This window comes from Lepus europaeus, chromosome 1 (genome assembly GCF_033115175.1).
Source record: "Lepus europaeus isolate LE1 chromosome 1, mLepTim1.pri, whole genome shotgun sequence".
Lineage (NCBI taxonomy): Eukaryota > Metazoa > Chordata > Mammalia > Lagomorpha > Leporidae > Lepus > Lepus europaeus.
The window spans coordinates 172136938-172155956 of NC_084827.1; the positions used below are offsets into that span (position 1 = coordinate 172136938).

Genomic DNA, 19019 nt, shown 5'->3' on the forward strand with positions numbered 1-19019 from the left:
GCAATGTAGTAAGAAGCCATTATAGGCTTCTGATAAAAGATTCTAAAAAGATTGCTGGTTTTTTTGCCTAGGGAACATGTAAGTGTTCATATGGTGAAAGCAGGGAATGTAGTAACCGGGTATAGTAGTAGTCTGAGATATTTAGACGTTTATTTATTGTCATGTATTTACTAGTCATTGTAATAGTGCTGAACATAAAATAATGTACATTCATTTATACAAGGGATATTGATTATGTGCCGGATTATTAACTCTGCAGTACGTTAGACAGTAACAAGTGCTGAGGAGATAAAATAATGCAGGGAAGGTGGATTACAGCTTTGGACAGGCAAAGATCTAAGGGACAGGATAACAATTTCATAAAGATAGTAAAGGAAGATAAGGTGAGTCTGGGGAAAGAGGATTGTAGGCATGGGAAGAACAGGCAGATTGCCCTAAGTTAGACCAGGTATATCCAAAAAACAGAGAGGGACATGGGGAGAGGAAGGGAGAGAGAGAGCAAGAAGCAAAATATCGAAAACTTCTGAGGGAAGCACCTGCTCTGGTCAGTTTCCTGGCAACAGACTCACCAGGATGGTTCTGGCAATGTTACACAGGCAGCACACATTTTGGTATTGAATGTCATTGACTGCAGCCGCTTAGAAGGGAAGTGGCATGCGCTTCTGATTTTATTGAAATATTTTAAAGCATTTAATTCTTCTTAGGGAAGAAAGAAATTTAAGCTGACTCTTCTTGTCCTCTTAATTTAAAGGGTTTCCCAGGCCCTGCAGGTTTTCCTGGGCCTGTTGGCCCACCTGGCCCTCCAGGAGTCTTTGTGAGTATGAATGAAGTCACCATGGCTATGGACTATGTAAACTGATTAATTAGTTCCAACAAAAAGTATTTAAAAGACATTTCTGGCTGGGTAGTTTTCCTGTTATAATTTTAATTTGTGGGGTTTTTCCAGGGTCTTCCCGGAGTCACAGGACCTAGAGGACCTAAGGTAGATCCCAGTTTATTTGTTGTATCCATGTGAACCCCCTAACCACCATGGCCCTGTTCATGTGAGTCCCTGTCAAGGATTCCCAGCCTGGAAGGAGTGTGGCTGGCAGCTCTTGCATCTTCTTTCCCAGTACTGCACTGACTTGGTCTCTAATAAAAAGACTTAACTCAAGGAGAAGGAAAAGGCAAGGATTCCCAATCTGTAGGTTTTCCATTGCTGATGGCCTTACTGGTCATCCCATGCTTTATGCTATAAATTTTGAAAAAGATTGATTTATTTATTTGAAAGGCAGAGCTGAGAAAGAGAAGGGGGGAGAGAGAGAGAGAGAGAGAGAGAGAGAGAGAGAGAGAGAGAAATTCCAACCACTGGTTCATTCCCCAAATGGCCATAATGACCGGACCCAGGAGCCAGGAGCCAGGAGCCAGGAACCTCCTCTGGGTCTCTCTCATGGATTGCAAGGGCCTAAGGACTTGAGCCATACTCCAGTGTCTTCCCAGACACATCATCAGGGAGCTGGATAGGAAGTGAAGCTTCCGGGACTTGAACCAATGCCCATATGGAATGCCAGCATCACAGGTGGTGGCTATACCCACTATGCCACAATGCCAGCTCCTGATACAAATTTTTGTAATGCACTACTTCACAAAATCTTCCAAAATGACTACTGCATGCTCAATAAACTGGGTTCAGTATGTGCTTTTATTAAAAAGGCCCAATTGTTGGTTTAAGGGCAAAAACGGTTGAAGGAGGCTGAGCCCCACTAGGAAACTAACATTCAGCACAGTGTGTCTGACTTAGCACTAAGTTGCCTCATGTAGAGGGTAATTCCCCAAGTGTTGGCACATTTATTATTGTGTTGATGGACACGCATGCACATATACACCCTGGGAAGCTTGATAGGTTCAGATTAAATCAATTATCCAATAGATAGTAAATGGCAGAGCTGAGGTTTAAAATCTTTGAATTCTTCCACACTTTTTTGGGCTAATGAAGGAAAATCTGCATACTGAAGAACATGAAAGAAAAGATAGTACTTAAAATGATGGATTGGCCATAGTCACTGGAGATAAGCAAAATCACACTAGACTTATGGCGCTAAATTACTAACAAAGTCAGGTAGCTGGAATTCCACTCTTAGCTTCTTTATGTTTTTTAACTTCAAAATCATGATGTTCTTATTTTTAAGACAAAAAATATATATTGGAGTGAAGTAGGCAGTTAAGGAGAGCAGGAAGTTATGCACCCATCATTAAGTTAGGCAGCCAACACAGTAGTAGTAGAATCAGAAAAATATCCTCTGAGCTGGGTTCCCTTCCGCACCCCACACCACCTCATGTCACCATTTGCTATCTTAAGCAAAATATTCAGCTTCTCTTAAGCATTCTGTACCTCAAGATCTCTATCTTTTTAAGAAACATATTGCTGTTTTTCTCTAAGAAACAGATAATGGGGCCAACGCTATGGCGTAATGGGCTGAGCCTCTGCCTGCAGCACTGGCATCCTGTATGGGCACTGGTTTGTGTCTCAGCTGCTCCTCTTCTAATCCAGCACTCTGGTATGGCCTGGGAAGTCAGAGAAAGATGGCCCAAGTGCTTGGATCCCTGCACCCATGTGGGAGACCTAGAGGAAACTCCTGGCTCCTGGCTTTGGACCAGCCCAGCTCTGGCTATTGTGGCCATTTGGGGAGTGAACCAGCATATGGAAGATCTCTCTCTCTCCCGCTCGCTCTCTCCCTCTCTCTGTCTGTATCTCTATCTCTCAAATAAATAAATAAAATGTTTAAAAAAACAGAAAAAATAACTTTTTCAATTCTAAAATTAAGATTAAACTATGAATGTTCAGTTATAAATACTGGAATTATAATGAGTTTAGACTATTCTTTCTTTAAATAATTTGTTTTTGTTTTTTCATACAGGGTCACATGGGTGATAATGTGATAGGACAAAAAGGAGATCAGGTAATTTAAATACCATGGTTTATTAGCACAGAAAAAAATTTTAAGTTCCATAGCATATCAGCCCACTCCAGTCAAGCTGAGATGAGCAGGTTTTCATTTGATGTATCGTCTATGTAAGAAATGAAGAGGGATAGCAGACTTTTCCAACATGGTGAAGTTGAAGTGTTGAGGATGTTCTTGTCTCACATAACTGGGTGTGTTTGTCTTTAGGGTGTGAAAGGATTAACAGGACCCCCAGGACCACCAGGAACAGTTATTGTGACGTTGACGGGCCCGGATAACAGAACGGTAACTCTGCAGTTCTGTGATGGGGGGTAATCTTTCCCGTTTCGGGCAGGAAGTCTTTGTGCTCCCTTTTGTCTCTTGCACAAGCTCTGTCATCTAAGCTCAACTCAGTCCAGAGCCATCAGCCAACCTGAACATCCAAGTTTCATTCCTTCCATATCCTTCGTTCATAAACCTGGGAATAGTAGATGAGGAAGACATGAAACAAGTGGCTTTAAAGATTCCTGGAACTGGAGCCAGAGTCTGATTTTGTTCACCATTGTAGTCCCCTCCCCCATCATCCCTAGTGTGGAATTCAGTGAGCATTTTTAAATGAATGATAATAAAATGGTATATGGCTCAGTTGTGTGGTGATGACTAAGGACAGGGTTAGAGAGGCATTGTTATCACAGGGGACATTTCTACCACTGTAACACCAAGGACATGATGGCCTCCCTCCTCACCAGGTCTCACTTTGACCACATCATAGTGACGTTAGCTTTTGCGTCTTGGTTCCACTATGGGAGGGCTAAAAACACCAGGGTATGGAACTGGGTTGACTATGTAAAAGAAGTGAATCCACAATATAATATGCCAATCCTAGACACTAGAGTGACCCTGAATGTCTGGGAGTTGGGATGAAGAAGTAAGGGGGTGGGTAACAGGCTTTTTGTGGATTAACTAAGAAACAAATATAAGCCATCCTTCTCTTTTAAACTTATTAACTACTTGAAATAATAACTTGATTGAGATACATGTATTAATTGATCATAAAATGGACCCTTGTAACTAAAGTGTATAGTTCATAGATTTTAGTTTTAAGTAGTTTATAGCTCTATTGACTTATACCACATTCCATACAATTCACTTATTTGGTGTTCAATTCAATGGCTCTTATTATATGTACAACCATCACCAGTCAACTTCAGAACACTCTTCATTATGCCAAAAAGAAAGCCTATAGTCATCAACCCCCAGTGCAATTATTTTTTGCTTTCTTTTTCAAAACTTTAATTTCAGAAGTTTTAAATTTACAAAACAAAAATTGTGAAGTAGTTCCTATACACCCCAACCCAGTTTTCTCTATTATTATACAGGTATGTTAAATGGTCAAAAAAGAACTAACAAGAGTTATAACAAAACACAGTAAAATTTAATATCACCAAAATAATAACTAGCATTGAATATGGGAGAAAAATTGGCCTGATAAAGTTAACTGAACAAAAACAAAATTGATAAGCATGAAACATCACAGTCTGAGAAATGGGAGGATGAACTTTCGTTGGCAAAAATTTATATCTAGATTTGACCCAGGAAAAATGTTTGCAATTCAAAAAAATGATGACCACAATAGAAGACTCACATTGGAGAAAATTTAATCCATAAAGCATAATAAGGGCCCAAAAAATCTAATTAATGAATCAGATTCTCATTATAACATTTAATCAGAAAAGCATTGACACTAAAGAAAATAATTTTAGTATATTAAAAATGGAAGTAAAATACATCAAAATAATCTGAATATACTCTGAGAAAACTGATTCAGTAATTAAATTAGTTTAAGTTAGCTTGATCCAAAAGATACTCTCTCTAAAAAAAAAAAAAAAAAAAGTTAGTACATATTTTCAGCAGGCTCACAGGTATAATATTTGACATGTGAGTAACAGGAAGGTCTACTGGGTTTTGTTATCGTAAGCTGCATTCGTAGTTTATAATCCAGTTTGTTGAACAGATAGGAGACTTCGCCAGTGTCGTCTTGTTGGATCCATTTGTGTGACCTTGCATTGTTTTTGTGACAGGACCTCAAGGGTGAGAAGGGAGACAAGGGAGCGATGGGAGAAGCTGGACCTCCTGGACCCTCGGTAGGTCATTTAGATTCACGTTTTTCCTGTGATGCATAAAGTAGGACTTCAGTGTATACGTTTATGGATGTTCTACCTTTAGATCTCACTATTAGCTGAAACACATTTGACTGCAGGGATCATGAATACACCAGAATTATTTTTATGGCCATTTCTTGTTGAAATCCTTGCTTTATTTTACGTGTATGAGATCTTCACACTCTGCTTTTGTAGCAATTGTTTTTAATTAATACTCATAAATGAGATTTCCCTTTAAGATGACTCAATATTTGAGAATTTTTTAAAATGGCAAAATAAACAGAAGGTGCAAATTAATCAAAAGCAATCAAAGAAAAAAATAGTAATTTGTAAAAGTTGACATCACTTTAATTAATACAGGGACCACCTGGAGAATCCTACGGCTCTGAGAAGGGTGCTCCTGGAGAACCTGGCTCACAGGTAAATTTGCATATTCAACATCATGTGCAGCCAGTAGTAGTCAGGACTTGGGACTCTTTAGGTTGCAAGAATGAGATGCCTAATTCCAAATAGCTTAGGTTAGAGAAAATAAATTTTTGAAGTTTAAGGAGTTGGAATTTATTTGCTCAGGTATCTGAGATGTTCAAGGCTATACAATCTTCTAGAACATCAGAGCCTGGAACTATATGTGCAGAACTGTCTCTCCATATCACTGTCACATCTCTTTGCATGTCAGTCTCATCCTCTCCACTGGTGGATGACCTTCTCCCAGGTCAGGGGAGATGGGGAGAAAGAATGAGGCATAGCAGCAGGCAACTTCAGGTTCCTGGCAGTGAGGAGAGGGGGTCTCTTTTCTCCCTGTGCAGAGAATGAATCCGATTGCCACAGCCTGTGTCATGTGTCTTGCTCTAGAGAATGGCTATGGTCAGGAGGAAAGGGTGCCATGACTGGCTGAGCCAATGGAGCAACATGCCACTGAGATTGACAGCCCCATCAGAAGTCCCCAGAGTGAGAGAAAAGTAGCTTCCCAAAGGGAGTGGGGGTAGAGTGTGACCAGAGTGAGACTGTGGCGAGACAGAAGGAACAGAAGCCCACTACCCAAATCAGCTCCAGTTTGGAAAGACTTAAACACACCTATTGTGCAAAAACTTTAAAAATGATATGCTTAGAAAAAATATTCAACTAGGATGATTTTCATTTGTAAGGAAAGATAAATTGTGATACTTAATCTAAATGTTATGTCTGGATACCCTAATAAATCTTTCATTCATGTATTTAGATATAGGAACATCTGGGGTTTAAGGCATTGCCAATACTTCAAACAGATACATAAAATGAGAAAACTTCCCTCTTTCACCTCAGCTCGGTGCTTTCTTGACTTTTTCTTCCAAGTTTAGGAAAGGCAGCATCAGCTCTAAGTTTAGCTGTTTAATTCCTTTCTTCCTTTTTTTGACTCTAAATGTTGGTCCTGATTGGCTTGTGCTTCCCCTGGTAAGAGAAGGCCATGGCATGTTCTGTGATCAACAGTTGTTCCTTCTAAACCTGGGAGGGGGACCTCATTCAGGCATTCTTGCCTGAGGTCCAGAGATAACTTTATACTTTGAGTTTTTTATGGTCAAGTTGCCCATATTTATTAAATTGCATGTTTTTGCTTTAGGGAAAACCTGGGAAGGATGGAGCCCCTGGCTTCCCTGGCACTGAGGTAAAGACATGACCTGATGCATGGCTGCAGTGGAAATGGTAGCCCTATTAGAAGAAGGATTCTTGAGAGCCACTAAATATTTGTAAATTAACAAGCAGCCCACGGCTTTCAGAAGCCACACTTGAGAATCACCATTGTACGTCTTTGCTGTGACAAGAGATCAGCTGGTCCCAGTCTTTTTTTAAGGAGGCGTTCTAACTGCCCCTGCTTCCTGCAGAAGTGAGTGATCCGTGTGTCCTCTGATCTGTTCCTTTTCCTCTTTTCTCTAGGGAGCCAAGGGCAACAGGGGCTTCCCTGGGTTAACAGGAGAAGTTGGCATTAAGGTAACCACCTCCCTGAGATCCTGTCTTCAGCCTTTTTCAGCTGGTTGGGCCTTGCCTACCCATCTTTTCCTGCACACCCTGGACCCAGTTACAATGAATTGCAAGCATGGACTTCGTTAAAATGCTTCAATATATTAAGGAAAGGGAGAGATGGAAATTTTACTTAACATTTGAAAGGTGATCTTCAGAAAAAGATATTAAACTTGTTCTATGTGTCTGAAGCTGACGTAGGACCAGCAGGGCTTCAGCTTTGCATGCGTGAGGAAAGGGTTGGAAGAGGCCTGCCATTGCAGATCTCTGGTCACCTGAGGTCAAGCAGAAGCTGGACCTTGTGAGTCTCAGCTGGAAAGTCATGATCAAGTAATTGTGAATGCTGTTCCTCGACGTTTGTTACAGACATTCCCCGATAACGTGGACTTGTAGGTAGATGGGCAGATTCCGGATTGGTCCTTTAACAATAGCACTTCCAGTAGACTCTAAAATGCTCTCTTGAAGAAGAGGGGATGGCTACAGGTGGGACACTGGAAATTACATACAACCCACTGCCTTGTGCCTCAAATCTGGGTGAGAATGGAATGTGCAATACCTGTGACCATCCACTGAGGGTGGTGGCATAGAAGAAACCGCTCAACAACCTTGTAGACAAGATTTCTAGCCCAGGTACAGGCCCTCTGGAAAAATCATTTAAAATCATTGTCCCATTACCTCTAATTTGGCTTTCACATGACATCTAAATGACTTACTTTTAGTATTAATTTATTCCTCTAATGTGCATTTTTCTTTCTAATAATACCAAGCATGTAAATAGTTTTGATTAACAGGTTGATAATGTATAACTATTATTCAATTTAGGGATGGAAAGGAGATATTGGCCCCCCAGGATTTCGTGGTCCAGTAAGTGTAATTTAAAAATGTTACTAACATCATATTTCATTAAGTCCTTCAAAGCATTTGAGGAAATTTTGAATCTGTGTTTCTCATTAATTATTCCAGAGATGTTAGCATTTACCTTTTTTATCAAATTAGGGCAAGGAACAGTTGTGATTATTTGTCCATTTGCCAATAAACATTTCCATTTGAGCCTGCTTGGTCCTCATCCTGCACTAGTCACGCTAGGCTATGGAAAGGAAGAAATGTTTGGTCTAAGGTGGTCCTGTGTCCTCAGGTAGAGTAGGTGGGCTGCCACACGGACAGCTGGGTCCCTCGGGGTTGGGGCAGAGCCTCCTCCCTTGCACCTGGGCCCAGTTAGATAATTTTCTGCACTTTCAAGCAGCGGAAGCTCAGCCATGAGTTTAATTCCGAGAGCAGTGAGAACCAAGCACTGGTTCCATTGCAGTAGACACAGCTCATCTCCCCAAAGCTGACATGGGTTTGGGTTGGTGACTGTCAACTCCTAGGTGCATGGTGGCCACACTTCACTTTCTGTGACTCTGCAGCTTCAGAGAGGAGTAAAAGGGACCCAGGCCTGGATTTACAGTATCCGTTCATCTCTGCCTCATTAAGACAGTGGTTTTCTCACTCTGTGGGTTAAGTGGGAGTGCTGTACCTGACTGTATATCTTGGACAAGATGGCCCAGAATGGCCAAAAAAAAGTCATGGAGAGTTGGTGGGGAGGGAGACCTGTTAAAATGCAGTTCCCATAGTCCCAGGCTAAGCAATTTAACTTGCTAGCTGAGGGTGAGTCCCCCAAATCTTCATTTTTATGCCAAAAGAAAATTATGTAAACCCCCCCAAACACATTTATGGAGTTGCCAGAGAGATTAAAAGTCAGTTTTGGGGCCGGCGCTGTGGCACAGTGGGTTAAAGCCCTGGCCTGAAGCACCGGCATCCCTTATAGGTGCTGGTTCTAGTCCCGGCTGCTCCCTTTCTAATCCATCTCTCTGCTATAGCTTGGGAAAGCAGTAGAAGATGGCCCAAGTCCTTGGGCCCCTGCACCAATGTGGGAGACCTGGAAGAAGCTCCTAGCTCCTGGCTTTGGATTGGCACAGCCCCGGCCTTGCAGCTATCTGGGGAGTGAACCAGCAGATGGAAAACCTCTCTGTCTGTCTCTGCCTCTCTCTGTAACTCTGTCTTTCAAATAAATAAAATAAATATTTTTTTAAAAAGTCAGTTTTGTAAAAGCACATAGCACAATGGCCAGCACTCAGCAGGTGCATACTTGTCATTGCAGACTTCATGATGGGGCTTATTACATTGATGTTATTGTTAATAATACTTTTTTCTTTATACTACTTGTTCTGTGTAAGTTCTTGCTACCTCATCTTTAAATAAATCAACAAATTGGTCCATAAAAAACCAAAATAGTTTAAAACAAAACTTTCATATTTCCATCTTCTTTCCTTCATGGAAAATGTACTGAATTATAAGTGAAATCTACTTGCCTATTGCATTTTGAGGAAATTATAAGCATTTCCAGCTGTCTATTTTCTGATATTCAGTTCCAAGTAACTCTCTTTGCAGCTTCTACTAACAAAAGAAATTCTGCTTCAGAAATAAATGGTTAAGGAGAGCAACAGTGTGTCCACTGAGCATGTCAGAAACAATATTCCTCAACTCTTGCAGGATAATAGTGTCCTTTTAAATTTCAGAAACACTGTGTACAATACTTTTTTTCCTGTGCGGGTACCCACATAGTTTGAAACAAATTTAGTCCACCAGGACCAGCAAAATAAAACAGCAAAATAGGATAGTATAAAAAATATCAGAGTTGATCCTATGTCAAAATGGTAAATCACTGCTTTGTGAAATTTCAATGTCTATATATTTGTACATATAAACATAGATATGTATATGTGTTTGTCAGGATAAATATAAAAGTAGGTGTGAGAGTTGAGTCACATCATAAAATGTATTTCTAATTGAAAGCCCATGAAGTTTCTGCTATCATGTGTCTCAGTGTGTTCTCTGCTGCTGTAATGAAATACCCAAGGCAGACAACTGTGTAGCTCAAAGTGTTGGAAGCTGCAAGTCCAAGATGAGACAGCTTCATTCAGTTTGGTCTTTGGTGAGTGTCTAGCACACATGTACCTGCAGGAGAAAGATGGGCAAGGCAAGATTCCAAAGAAACTGGATCCTATAATCTCTTCTGAGGGCACACCCCTACCTGACCGAGGATCTCCCACCAGGCCCCACCTCCCAAATGTGCCCATTCCTCTTTTTTTTAATAGAAAGATTTATTTTATTTATTTGAAAGACAGAGTTACAGAGAGAGGCAGAGACAGACAGAGAGGTTTTCCATCCGCTGGTTCACTCCCCAGATGGCCGCAATGGCTGGAGCTGTGCTGATCCAAAGCAAGGAGCCAGGAGCTTCTTCCGGGTCTCCCACACTGGTGCAGGGGCCCAAGGACTTGGGCCATCTTCTACTGCTTTCCCAAGCTATAGCAAAAAGATGGATCAGAAGGGGAGCAGCCGGGACTAGAACCAATGCCTATAAGGGATGCCGGTGCTTCAGGCCAGGGCTTTAACCCACTGTGCCAAAGCGCAGGCCCCAACATGCCTACTTCTCTTAATATCACCATAATGAGAGTCAAGTTCCCAGCACAAGAACCCTTTGGGTAAAACTCAAACCTATCAAAATCATAACATTACACTACCCCAGGTGAACTTCATCTTTAAATTAATCCATCTACATATAGGGGACTACCATTTTCCTACTAGCACATAAATCTATGAAGTCAGGAAAATATCTTTTGGGCCATAAAGAACAAAGTGAAATAATTGCATTTGTATGCTGTCCATAAATGTCTATATTTTCTCTTCATCCATTTTTTTTCCTTTAAGACAGAATATTATGACACATACCAGCAAAAGGGAGATCAAGGAATTCCAGGTCCACCAGGGCCCAAAGGAGCTCGTGGCCCACAGGGTGAGAACAAATTTCCTGCTAAGCATTTGCTGACCGTTTGTCTTAGGAGTGATTTAACATGAACTACAAAGCCAACCTGCAGATCCACGACGATTCTAGCAGTAGTTAGTTTTCTGGCATCTGAATTCACTGCCAAGTGCCAAACATAGAGTAGGTTCTCCGTCATCTCTATTGAGTTAGGTGAAAATGGTCAAGTGGCATTTTTACTTTTTAGGTTGGCTATCTGCAGTTTGTCTATGTGTTTTCTAATATTTATGAAAGAGTAGGAAATGTGTTATTACATTGCCACCCAAGATTTCAGAAGTTAAGAGGGGATTATTTATATCTTTGTCATAAATTAATTAATGTTGTGCATTCCCAGGTCCTATTGGTCCCCCTGGAGCTCCTGGCAGTCCTGGTATGTCCATGTTTCTTGGGGTACACACAGAAATGCTATTTTGATACACTGTTTTGTAGTAACTTTAAATTGGTTATGCAGACCCGTTTCACTGATTGATCTAAAAGTTTTTCCACCTTCTTCACTGTTATCTTTGTGATTTGTAGTAGAATAAGGAGTAGAAGCACATACAAAGTGATATCACAATGCTTTTTCACTTCTCAGTATTTTTAACTAAGTGCAGAGGTCTTATTGCCAGGGAATTTCCATGGCTACTTTGGGGTACAAGCAGGGACTTGAAACTCAGAGGAGGCACAAAGATAGCAACAATGCTTTGGTAATTAGGTTGATTGAAAATGATAGTTTCATAATGTATCACAAGTTGCACAGGGATACCTAGCTTATACTTTTTCTCTGAAGTTTTGAATTTTAGCCCATGAGTCATTAGCATGTTTAACTTTTGGGAGAGGAAGAAGAACAGAGTCTTAGATGGATCCATAGCAGTCCATCAGTTGTAACTGTATTACCCTCTTTTTCAAGGAAATAGAGCTAAGAAAAATGAGAAAAAATTCAATAGACCAGTACAGAGGATGCCCCAACACTGACTAATTTTCTCTATGTGATGTTGTATATTAAACCATTTCATAATTTTGTAGACTGTGGAACTATATGTCTACTATAGTCCACTGTAAAAAATAAATCCATAAATATAAAAAATGTGTACTTGTATAAAAGGTCTTCAAAAGTTCATGGAAATTTTATATTATGAAAAAACTATGCATGAATTTCAAGATTTTTTTGCACCCAAATAAGCTTATCTTTGAATTCTATTGTTTTCCATAAGCTTTCTGAAGTACCTTTATACTTGCATGGAGGAATAGAAATCAAACTATTGACAGTGGATATCTCTGAAAGTTGGAATGGGGCAAAAAGTTGTTTTTGAACTGTGGGAAAACCTCCTTCTCACTGCCAGGCCCCTACGGAATTGGGCTGCTCACATGCCAGTGAGCAGAAAATCGTGGTCATCATAAGGATTTGCCATGGGGATCAAATACTAGGAAACAGTCAGGTATTAGCGCTGCTGGTTTCTGAGCCCTATGGTGGTGACACCTCTCTTCCTCTCAGTTAAACTGGCTATGCGGCAGAGATCCAAGACTGCACCCCTCCTCACATCCCCACCATTTGGGAGTAAATGGTTTTATACCCTCAGCTCAGCTCCTCTCCTAGGAGGCACCTGCCTCCCCCACCATGCCCTTTTATGTCTGAGACCATCCGCAGGAAGCAAGTCCAATTACAACTTTCTCACTCAGGGCTCTGAAAGGTAGGCATGCTTTAGTCTTTAATTTAAAAATATATCAACAAAGGAGCATAAATGGAAGAATTTCCCAGGAGTCCTTTCCAATAAAAAGACTACAGTGCATTGCAAACTCAGTTTTGGTTCCTGAGAATAAGTTATGGAAATTGTCTTATAGGGATGGGGTGCACTACATATTGCTGTGTGGTGACTGTTTACCAAGGTCACTGAGTCATGTTTTGTTTTGCATACCCCTCAGTTTTTCAACTTTAGGAATGTGTCTCTTTTTGCAATTGAAAGAAAAATACATAATTATCTGGAAAATGGTTTTAAAATACAGTAAATGGTTATTTTCCTCCCCGAGGACCATCAAGGCCTGGCCTCAGAGGAGCTCCTGGATGGCCGGGCTTGCAAGGAAGAAAAGGAGAGCGAGGACCCCCAGGGAAGGATGCAGTGGGGCTTCCTGGGGCCCCAGGCTGTCCTGGTTCACCAGGCCTTTTAGGGCCACCAGGATCTCCAGGACCACCAGGTAAAGATGGCTAACTGGGCCCCTGTGGTAGACATGGCCCAGTGACACATGTGTGCAGATCAGAAGCAATAAATGTTACCCACAGCTTGGCCATCGGTCTGTGTGGTTGCCTTGTTATCTTTCCAATGGCATTCCCTTCTATTATCTTTGAGAGAAAATATGGGAGACAGATGACTTTGCAAATGTAGCCTGAGTTTCCCAGAAAGCAGAGTGGGAGGCAGGGACAAAAAGAGGAAAGCAGAGAAGGAGGTGTGGTTATCAAGTTGGCCTCAGTCAAGTGCAGCTATTTGTTTAGCCCTGGATACTGTCTGCCAGGGAGGGCAGGAGGGGAATGGAGGGGGGCACAAGGATTTGTCTACCAATTACTGCTTCCCATGGTCAAAGATTTGGTCCACAGGGCAGGACTAACACACATATCCAGACAGTGACTGCATGATTCATGGGGCATCCAGGCCTTGGTATCAGCAGGGAAGCCCCAAGGTAAGAGGTAAGAGGCCAGAGGCATTCAGCAGGGGTCTGGATTCCTGCCGGTTCTCTGGGTCAGAGATCAGGGAGCCGTGGGGTTTGAGTTGGCACTCAGGGGTTCTGACATAGACTTCCTCCATCCTTTCCTTCCCATCCCCCTGCCGAGTCACTTAGCATTGTATGTTGGCTCTTAGGTACGACAGACTCTCCTGAACACAGAGATCGGGCTTTGTTTTTGTTTTTGTTTTGTTTTTTAAGATTTACTTCTTTACTTGAAATGCAGTTTTAGGGAGGGATGGAGGGAGGAAGAGAAAGAGAGAGAGATCTGTCTTTCATCTTCTGGTTTACTACTCAAATGGTCACAATGGCCGGGACTGGACCAGACCAAAGCCAGGAGCCTGGAACTCCATCTGGGTCTGGAATTCCACATGTGCAGGACCTCCACTGCTTTCCCAGACACATTAGCAAGGAGCTGGATCAGAAGTGGAACAACTGGGACTTGAACCAGCACCCATATTGGATGCTGGTAAATACCTTTCCTGGAGGGTCATTGGGGCCTGCATTTGTATTCCACCCTCCTTCAAGACTTAAGAATCTTATATGTTAGAGTTTCTTGTTTGTTGGTCAGTTTTAGAAAGGAAGGAACTTTTATTATTTATTGACAATGTTATTATAAACCTAGAAAATCCCAAATTATAATCTGGAAAACTCTTAATAAGATAATTAAGTATGTGGTTATATGAGCAATCTCTTTAAAAATACTTTCCTTGAGGAAAAGAGCAAATTAAGGAGTTATCCAATTGATAAAAAAGATACTATATTCAAGAACAAATCTACCAAGCTATGGTACAGACCTGTGGGGAAAATAAAGCAAAAATGAAACTAAACCAAACCAAAAATCTTTACCATATGTCAGGGATTTAACAACTTCAAATCCGCCAAGCCTCTTTCAAGCTGCAGGTTTAGTATCATTTTATTGATGCCAAGGTGGATGTGCAGGCCTCATGAAGCTAATGAATGCTAAAGCCAGGATCCGGACCCTGACCTTGGTGCCTGAAACAGAGCTGCTCCCTCCACCAGAAGGCCAGGCTTCCTCTCCCCTGGGGGAGCTCTTCCTGCTGCCCTCAGGAGGCATTTGTTTCCTTTGCTTCCTACCTGTTCTTCCCTGAGCAACACCTGACTGCCTTTTGGTTCCAGCTTCAAGTCCCACAGAAAACTTCCACCGAGTCCATATGCATTCACTCCAAAGCTTGTTCCCATTGCAGAATTCTTCACTTTATCTTTTGCTTGTCAGTTTCCTCTTTAAGAATCAAAACTCCTTGAGATCAAGGATGATTTACTGTTTACTGGTGTAGGCTGGTATTAGTATGGGGACTGAAACAAATAGTTGTTAAATTTAGTGTGAAATGAGTGTGAACATGTCTAAGTATATACCTAAGTCCACAGGAGGTGTAAAATTACCATCGGATTGTGCTGCTTAAAGATGACTCTCCAAATATCTTAAAGATGCAGAAAATTAGAACACAAAAGAGATATTCTTTTTGTAGTTAAGGGGATATAATATGCCACAAACCATGTTCTACCTAATTTAAGCATTTTACCATTACTTTCTTGCTCTAAACTGCAAGACAGCTGTAGGTACTGTTTTTAAATATTTATGTTCATCAGCATTGTCTTCAACCTCTATTTGAAACCACAAGACCAAAAATTAGTTCATGGAACACAGCTTACTAATCTAAGAGAATGAACTTGCACTGTGGTGTTATAGCAGCACACAAGGTGGAAGATTGGGGAAAGCTTCCCTAAAGAGCTGCTTTAAAAATAGCAGACTCAATCAATGTGGACAAACAATGAGGAAAAAAAAAAAAAAAAAAAAAAACAGTCAGCACTCAAGACCTGGCTTCCAATACCAAGATAAAAGAAACCCGTATCAAACAAGGCATTTCTTAAACACTGGCTAATCGGAGAACAAAACACTAAACAATGTCTTTGGTACTGTCTTTTTATAGGTGACGTCATTTTTCGCATGGGTCCACCCGGGGACCGTGGGCTGCCAGGCCATTTAGGGTTTCCAGGAATTCCAGGAATTGATGGACCCAAAGGTTGGTTCAATGGCTTCATCATCAGCATTGTGATCACCGGCTTTCCCCCAGGGACAACAATGATCTCAAACAGCAGCCAGGCAGGGATGGCTTATTTCCCAAAAGTATTCGCTAAAATGTATTTATTTATCTGTAAATTGGTGATTTATTTAGCACCCACACAGTAAATTACTGGATATCTCTACAATGGGAGTTTTATCTTGCATGTGAGGAGAGAGACCCTGGAATCACAGATGTTTGGTGTTAGGCTCTTAGAATTTCCTCTCTCAGTAGAAGCACATGTCTCAGAACAATAAAGTAAGTGGATATAGCAGATGAGGTGGTTTTGCTAATAGGTATAGCATCCCAGATGATTTTTACTATATAAAAAGTATAAGTGTAGTAAGTGCTTGTGTAGTCAGGAACTGTGTCCTCTCACAAGTCTTGGAGAGAGTGAGTTGCTGAGCAACGTACCTGTGTTCCCATTGCAGGAGAACCAGGCCTGCTGTGCACACGGTGTCCATGCACCCCCGGGGCCCCCGGCCTCCCAGGACGGCCCGGGTTAGATGGTGTAAACGGAATCCCAGGTACAGACCGTTTGTATGCAGATTTGCTTTGTAAGTACAGCTGGGTCAACACACTGGGACATACACATAAAAGAAAAGGTATTAGATTGCTGAATCATGATGAGGTTTACATGAACTTGGGGGGACAATTTCAAAAGCATAATCTCTGTTCACATAAAGTTAGCCCAAATCACATAAAAGCTGGTAATTTTTTAGTTCTAGGAATCATAAACACAGATCCCTATGGGGAACTAGCAGATAACTTTAAGGAGCTACACTAAACACGTATCACTTTTTCTTCCCTAAAGAAATAAGTTCTCTCCCATTTGCTTTAAAAAGATAAGACCCTTCTCAGTCATTTTCTCATGTTATCCCTTTTGTATAGTCATGGATATGCACAGCATGGAGCCCCTTCCCCTCATCCCAGAAGGTATATATTCGAAGACCCTCAGTGTACAGTAGAACTATCAACAGTACTAAACCCTATACATATAACTACAATGAGAGATTAATAACAACTGATGATAGAACAATTATAATAAACTTTAACGAAAGCTATATGAATATGTTCTCTCTCCCCCTCTCTATCTCAAGATATCTTAATGCATTGTACTCTTTTTTTGTTGAACACAAATAACTGAAAGTCAAACTGTGGATAAAAAGGAACTGCCGAATTTGCTTTATTCATAAGGAAATAAATACAGTAATTTAAAAAAAAAAAACATTATAATGTCCTCAGTGCTAGGAACAATAGCATGATGAGGCCTGTGGTACGCGTAAGGGCACATTCAAATGGGCTCAGCTCAAGCCTGTTCTTCCTTTGTAGCATTTTTGACTCTAAGCTAAATGATGTTTCAATTTCTCATGAGAAGAAAGCAAAATTTTTATCTAAAATGTCATTTTTGAAAAATATTAGCCACTAAATCAATTTTTGAAGGAAAAAATTTTCAAAAGATAGCATTATTTTTAAAGATTAATTAATTTGTTAATTTATTTGAAAGATACATTGACAGAGAGAAATGCAGAGACAGAGGAGAGATCTTCCATCCGCTGGTTCATTCCCCCAAAACCCTGCAATAGCCAGGGCTAGACCAGGCTGTAACCAGGAGTCTGGAACTCCATCTGGATCTCCCACGTGAATGGCAGAAACCCATTCACACTGGGCCATCATCCACTGCCTCCCAGGGTGTGCATGGATTAGCAGCACAGTGTAGCCAAGTCTAGACCCAGGCACTTCATCATGGGATGTGAGAAAGCCAAGCATCAGCTTAACTTGCTGTGCTACAATGCCAACCTCTACAATGCCAATATTGTAAGGACTAAGTAACACAAAACTTATGGCCTTCTCTTGGCCATGTGACAGAACAGGTTTTTCTGCACGCCAACACTGTTACTCCCGACAGCCACCACCTCTGCTTGTCAACCTCCCCATTCTTCAGTCGCAGAACTGACTAGGGGTAGTCAGTGTCTAGGTACGGAAAGTGTCCTATTGGTGCCCCTGTGTCACTCCCAGGCTACCAGAAACTCACCCATGGTGCCACACATGGCCTTGGTTCTACCACCTTGGTCTTTAGACACCATCGTCAACTTTTTTATCATTAACCAACAAGAGCTCAGGTGTCAGAACCCTTGGTCAGTGCTCTGTTCTAGGTGCCTATGTGCCTCCATTGCTTCATATCAACCCTAGGAGCAGGTGCAGTGGTTAACCCTGGTTGACGATGAGAGAGCTGAGTCATAGTGTGACATATCAAATATGTAAAAAAGCTTGCATTTGCTGGGCATAGATTCATGGCTGAATTTTACTCTTTTCTTGTTGTAAAAATTTCTAACAATAAGCGTGTACTATCATCAGAAAAAAAGCTTGTCTGACAATCACAAAGATGAGAATTTTAGGAAGCTAAGACCTAAGAGTTCTTTTTTGTAATATTATCCCTTTCTCCAATTATTTACTCCATTCTCTTATTGCACTGTGTGTTTTACCATAGAAATTGTCTTTATTCCCTAAGAAAACACTCTATTTTCATCATTCACTGTATTATTCTGGCTACTCAGAATTGCTAATAACTCATTCCCTGTAGGAGGACAAGGTGCAGCTGGCCCAAAAGGAAGCCCAGGGTCGCCAGGAAGCACAGGCCCTCCAGGATTTCCAGTAAGCTTTATCTTCCATTGGGAAAACTGGGCTTTCTGGAACACATATGTTATCAGTTTAGTATCTGAAAAACAGCAGACGTTTAATAGATCCTTGTTCATGGAATGAATAAACAAATGATGTGTAAATGAATCAACCAATTTATAAATCACTGTAAATGCTATCAGAAACAGAAAACAGATATATGGTTGCCTGGAGCTGAGGTTGAGACCAGGGATTAACTGCAAGTGGAATTAGGGAAATGATGGAAATGTTTAATATTGATTGTGGTGATGATTGTGGTGTAATTCTAAAAATTTATTAAAAATCCTTGAATTGTATTCTGTCAAAGGATATATTTTGTGGTTTGTAAAGTATGCTTCAATAAAGCTGTTAAAAACTAAAATCCTTGTAATTATCAGAGAATCAGAAAGTGAATTTGGATAAATATATTTAAATCAAATTATCCAGAGATGCATGTTAAAATTTACCAATACTGGGAGGCACCAAGATGGAAGAGCCTGGTGACTCTGTCTTGGAGCCCTGCAGGGGACAGTATACCTGCCAACATAAAGGAAAAAAAGGAAGCACTTTTCTCTCTCCCCACCCACCCAGTGCCAGTGTCCTGTAACTAACAGGGAATGGGCGGGCACCATTTTGGACATAC

General features: G+C 41.0%; 1 protein-coding gene across 1 annotated transcript in view; it reads left to right on the plus strand.

The window, feature by feature from the left end:
- Window positions 1-19019, plus strand: part of COL4A3 (collagen type IV alpha 3 chain) — a 146663-nt gene that overhangs the window by 77956 nt on the left and 49688 nt on the right. The window contains exons 10-24 of the mRNA XM_062197363.1: window positions 752-814; window positions 947-982; window positions 2898-2939; window positions 3150-3227; window positions 5003-5065; window positions 5444-5503; window positions 6681-6725; window positions 6995-7048; window positions 7901-7942; window positions 10829-10913; window positions 11275-11310; window positions 12948-13112; window positions 15587-15679; window positions 16150-16245; window positions 18303-18373. Of these exons, the coding sequence (XP_062053347.1) occupies window positions 752-814; window positions 947-982; window positions 2898-2939; window positions 3150-3227; window positions 5003-5065; window positions 5444-5503; window positions 6681-6725; window positions 6995-7048; window positions 7901-7942; window positions 10829-10913; window positions 11275-11310; window positions 12948-13112; window positions 15587-15679; window positions 16150-16245; window positions 18303-18373 (1029 nt within the window). The remainder of the gene's footprint in view (window positions 1-751; window positions 815-946; window positions 983-2897; window positions 2940-3149; window positions 3228-5002; window positions 5066-5443; window positions 5504-6680; window positions 6726-6994; window positions 7049-7900; window positions 7943-10828; window positions 10914-11274; window positions 11311-12947; window positions 13113-15586; window positions 15680-16149; window positions 16246-18302; window positions 18374-19019) is intronic.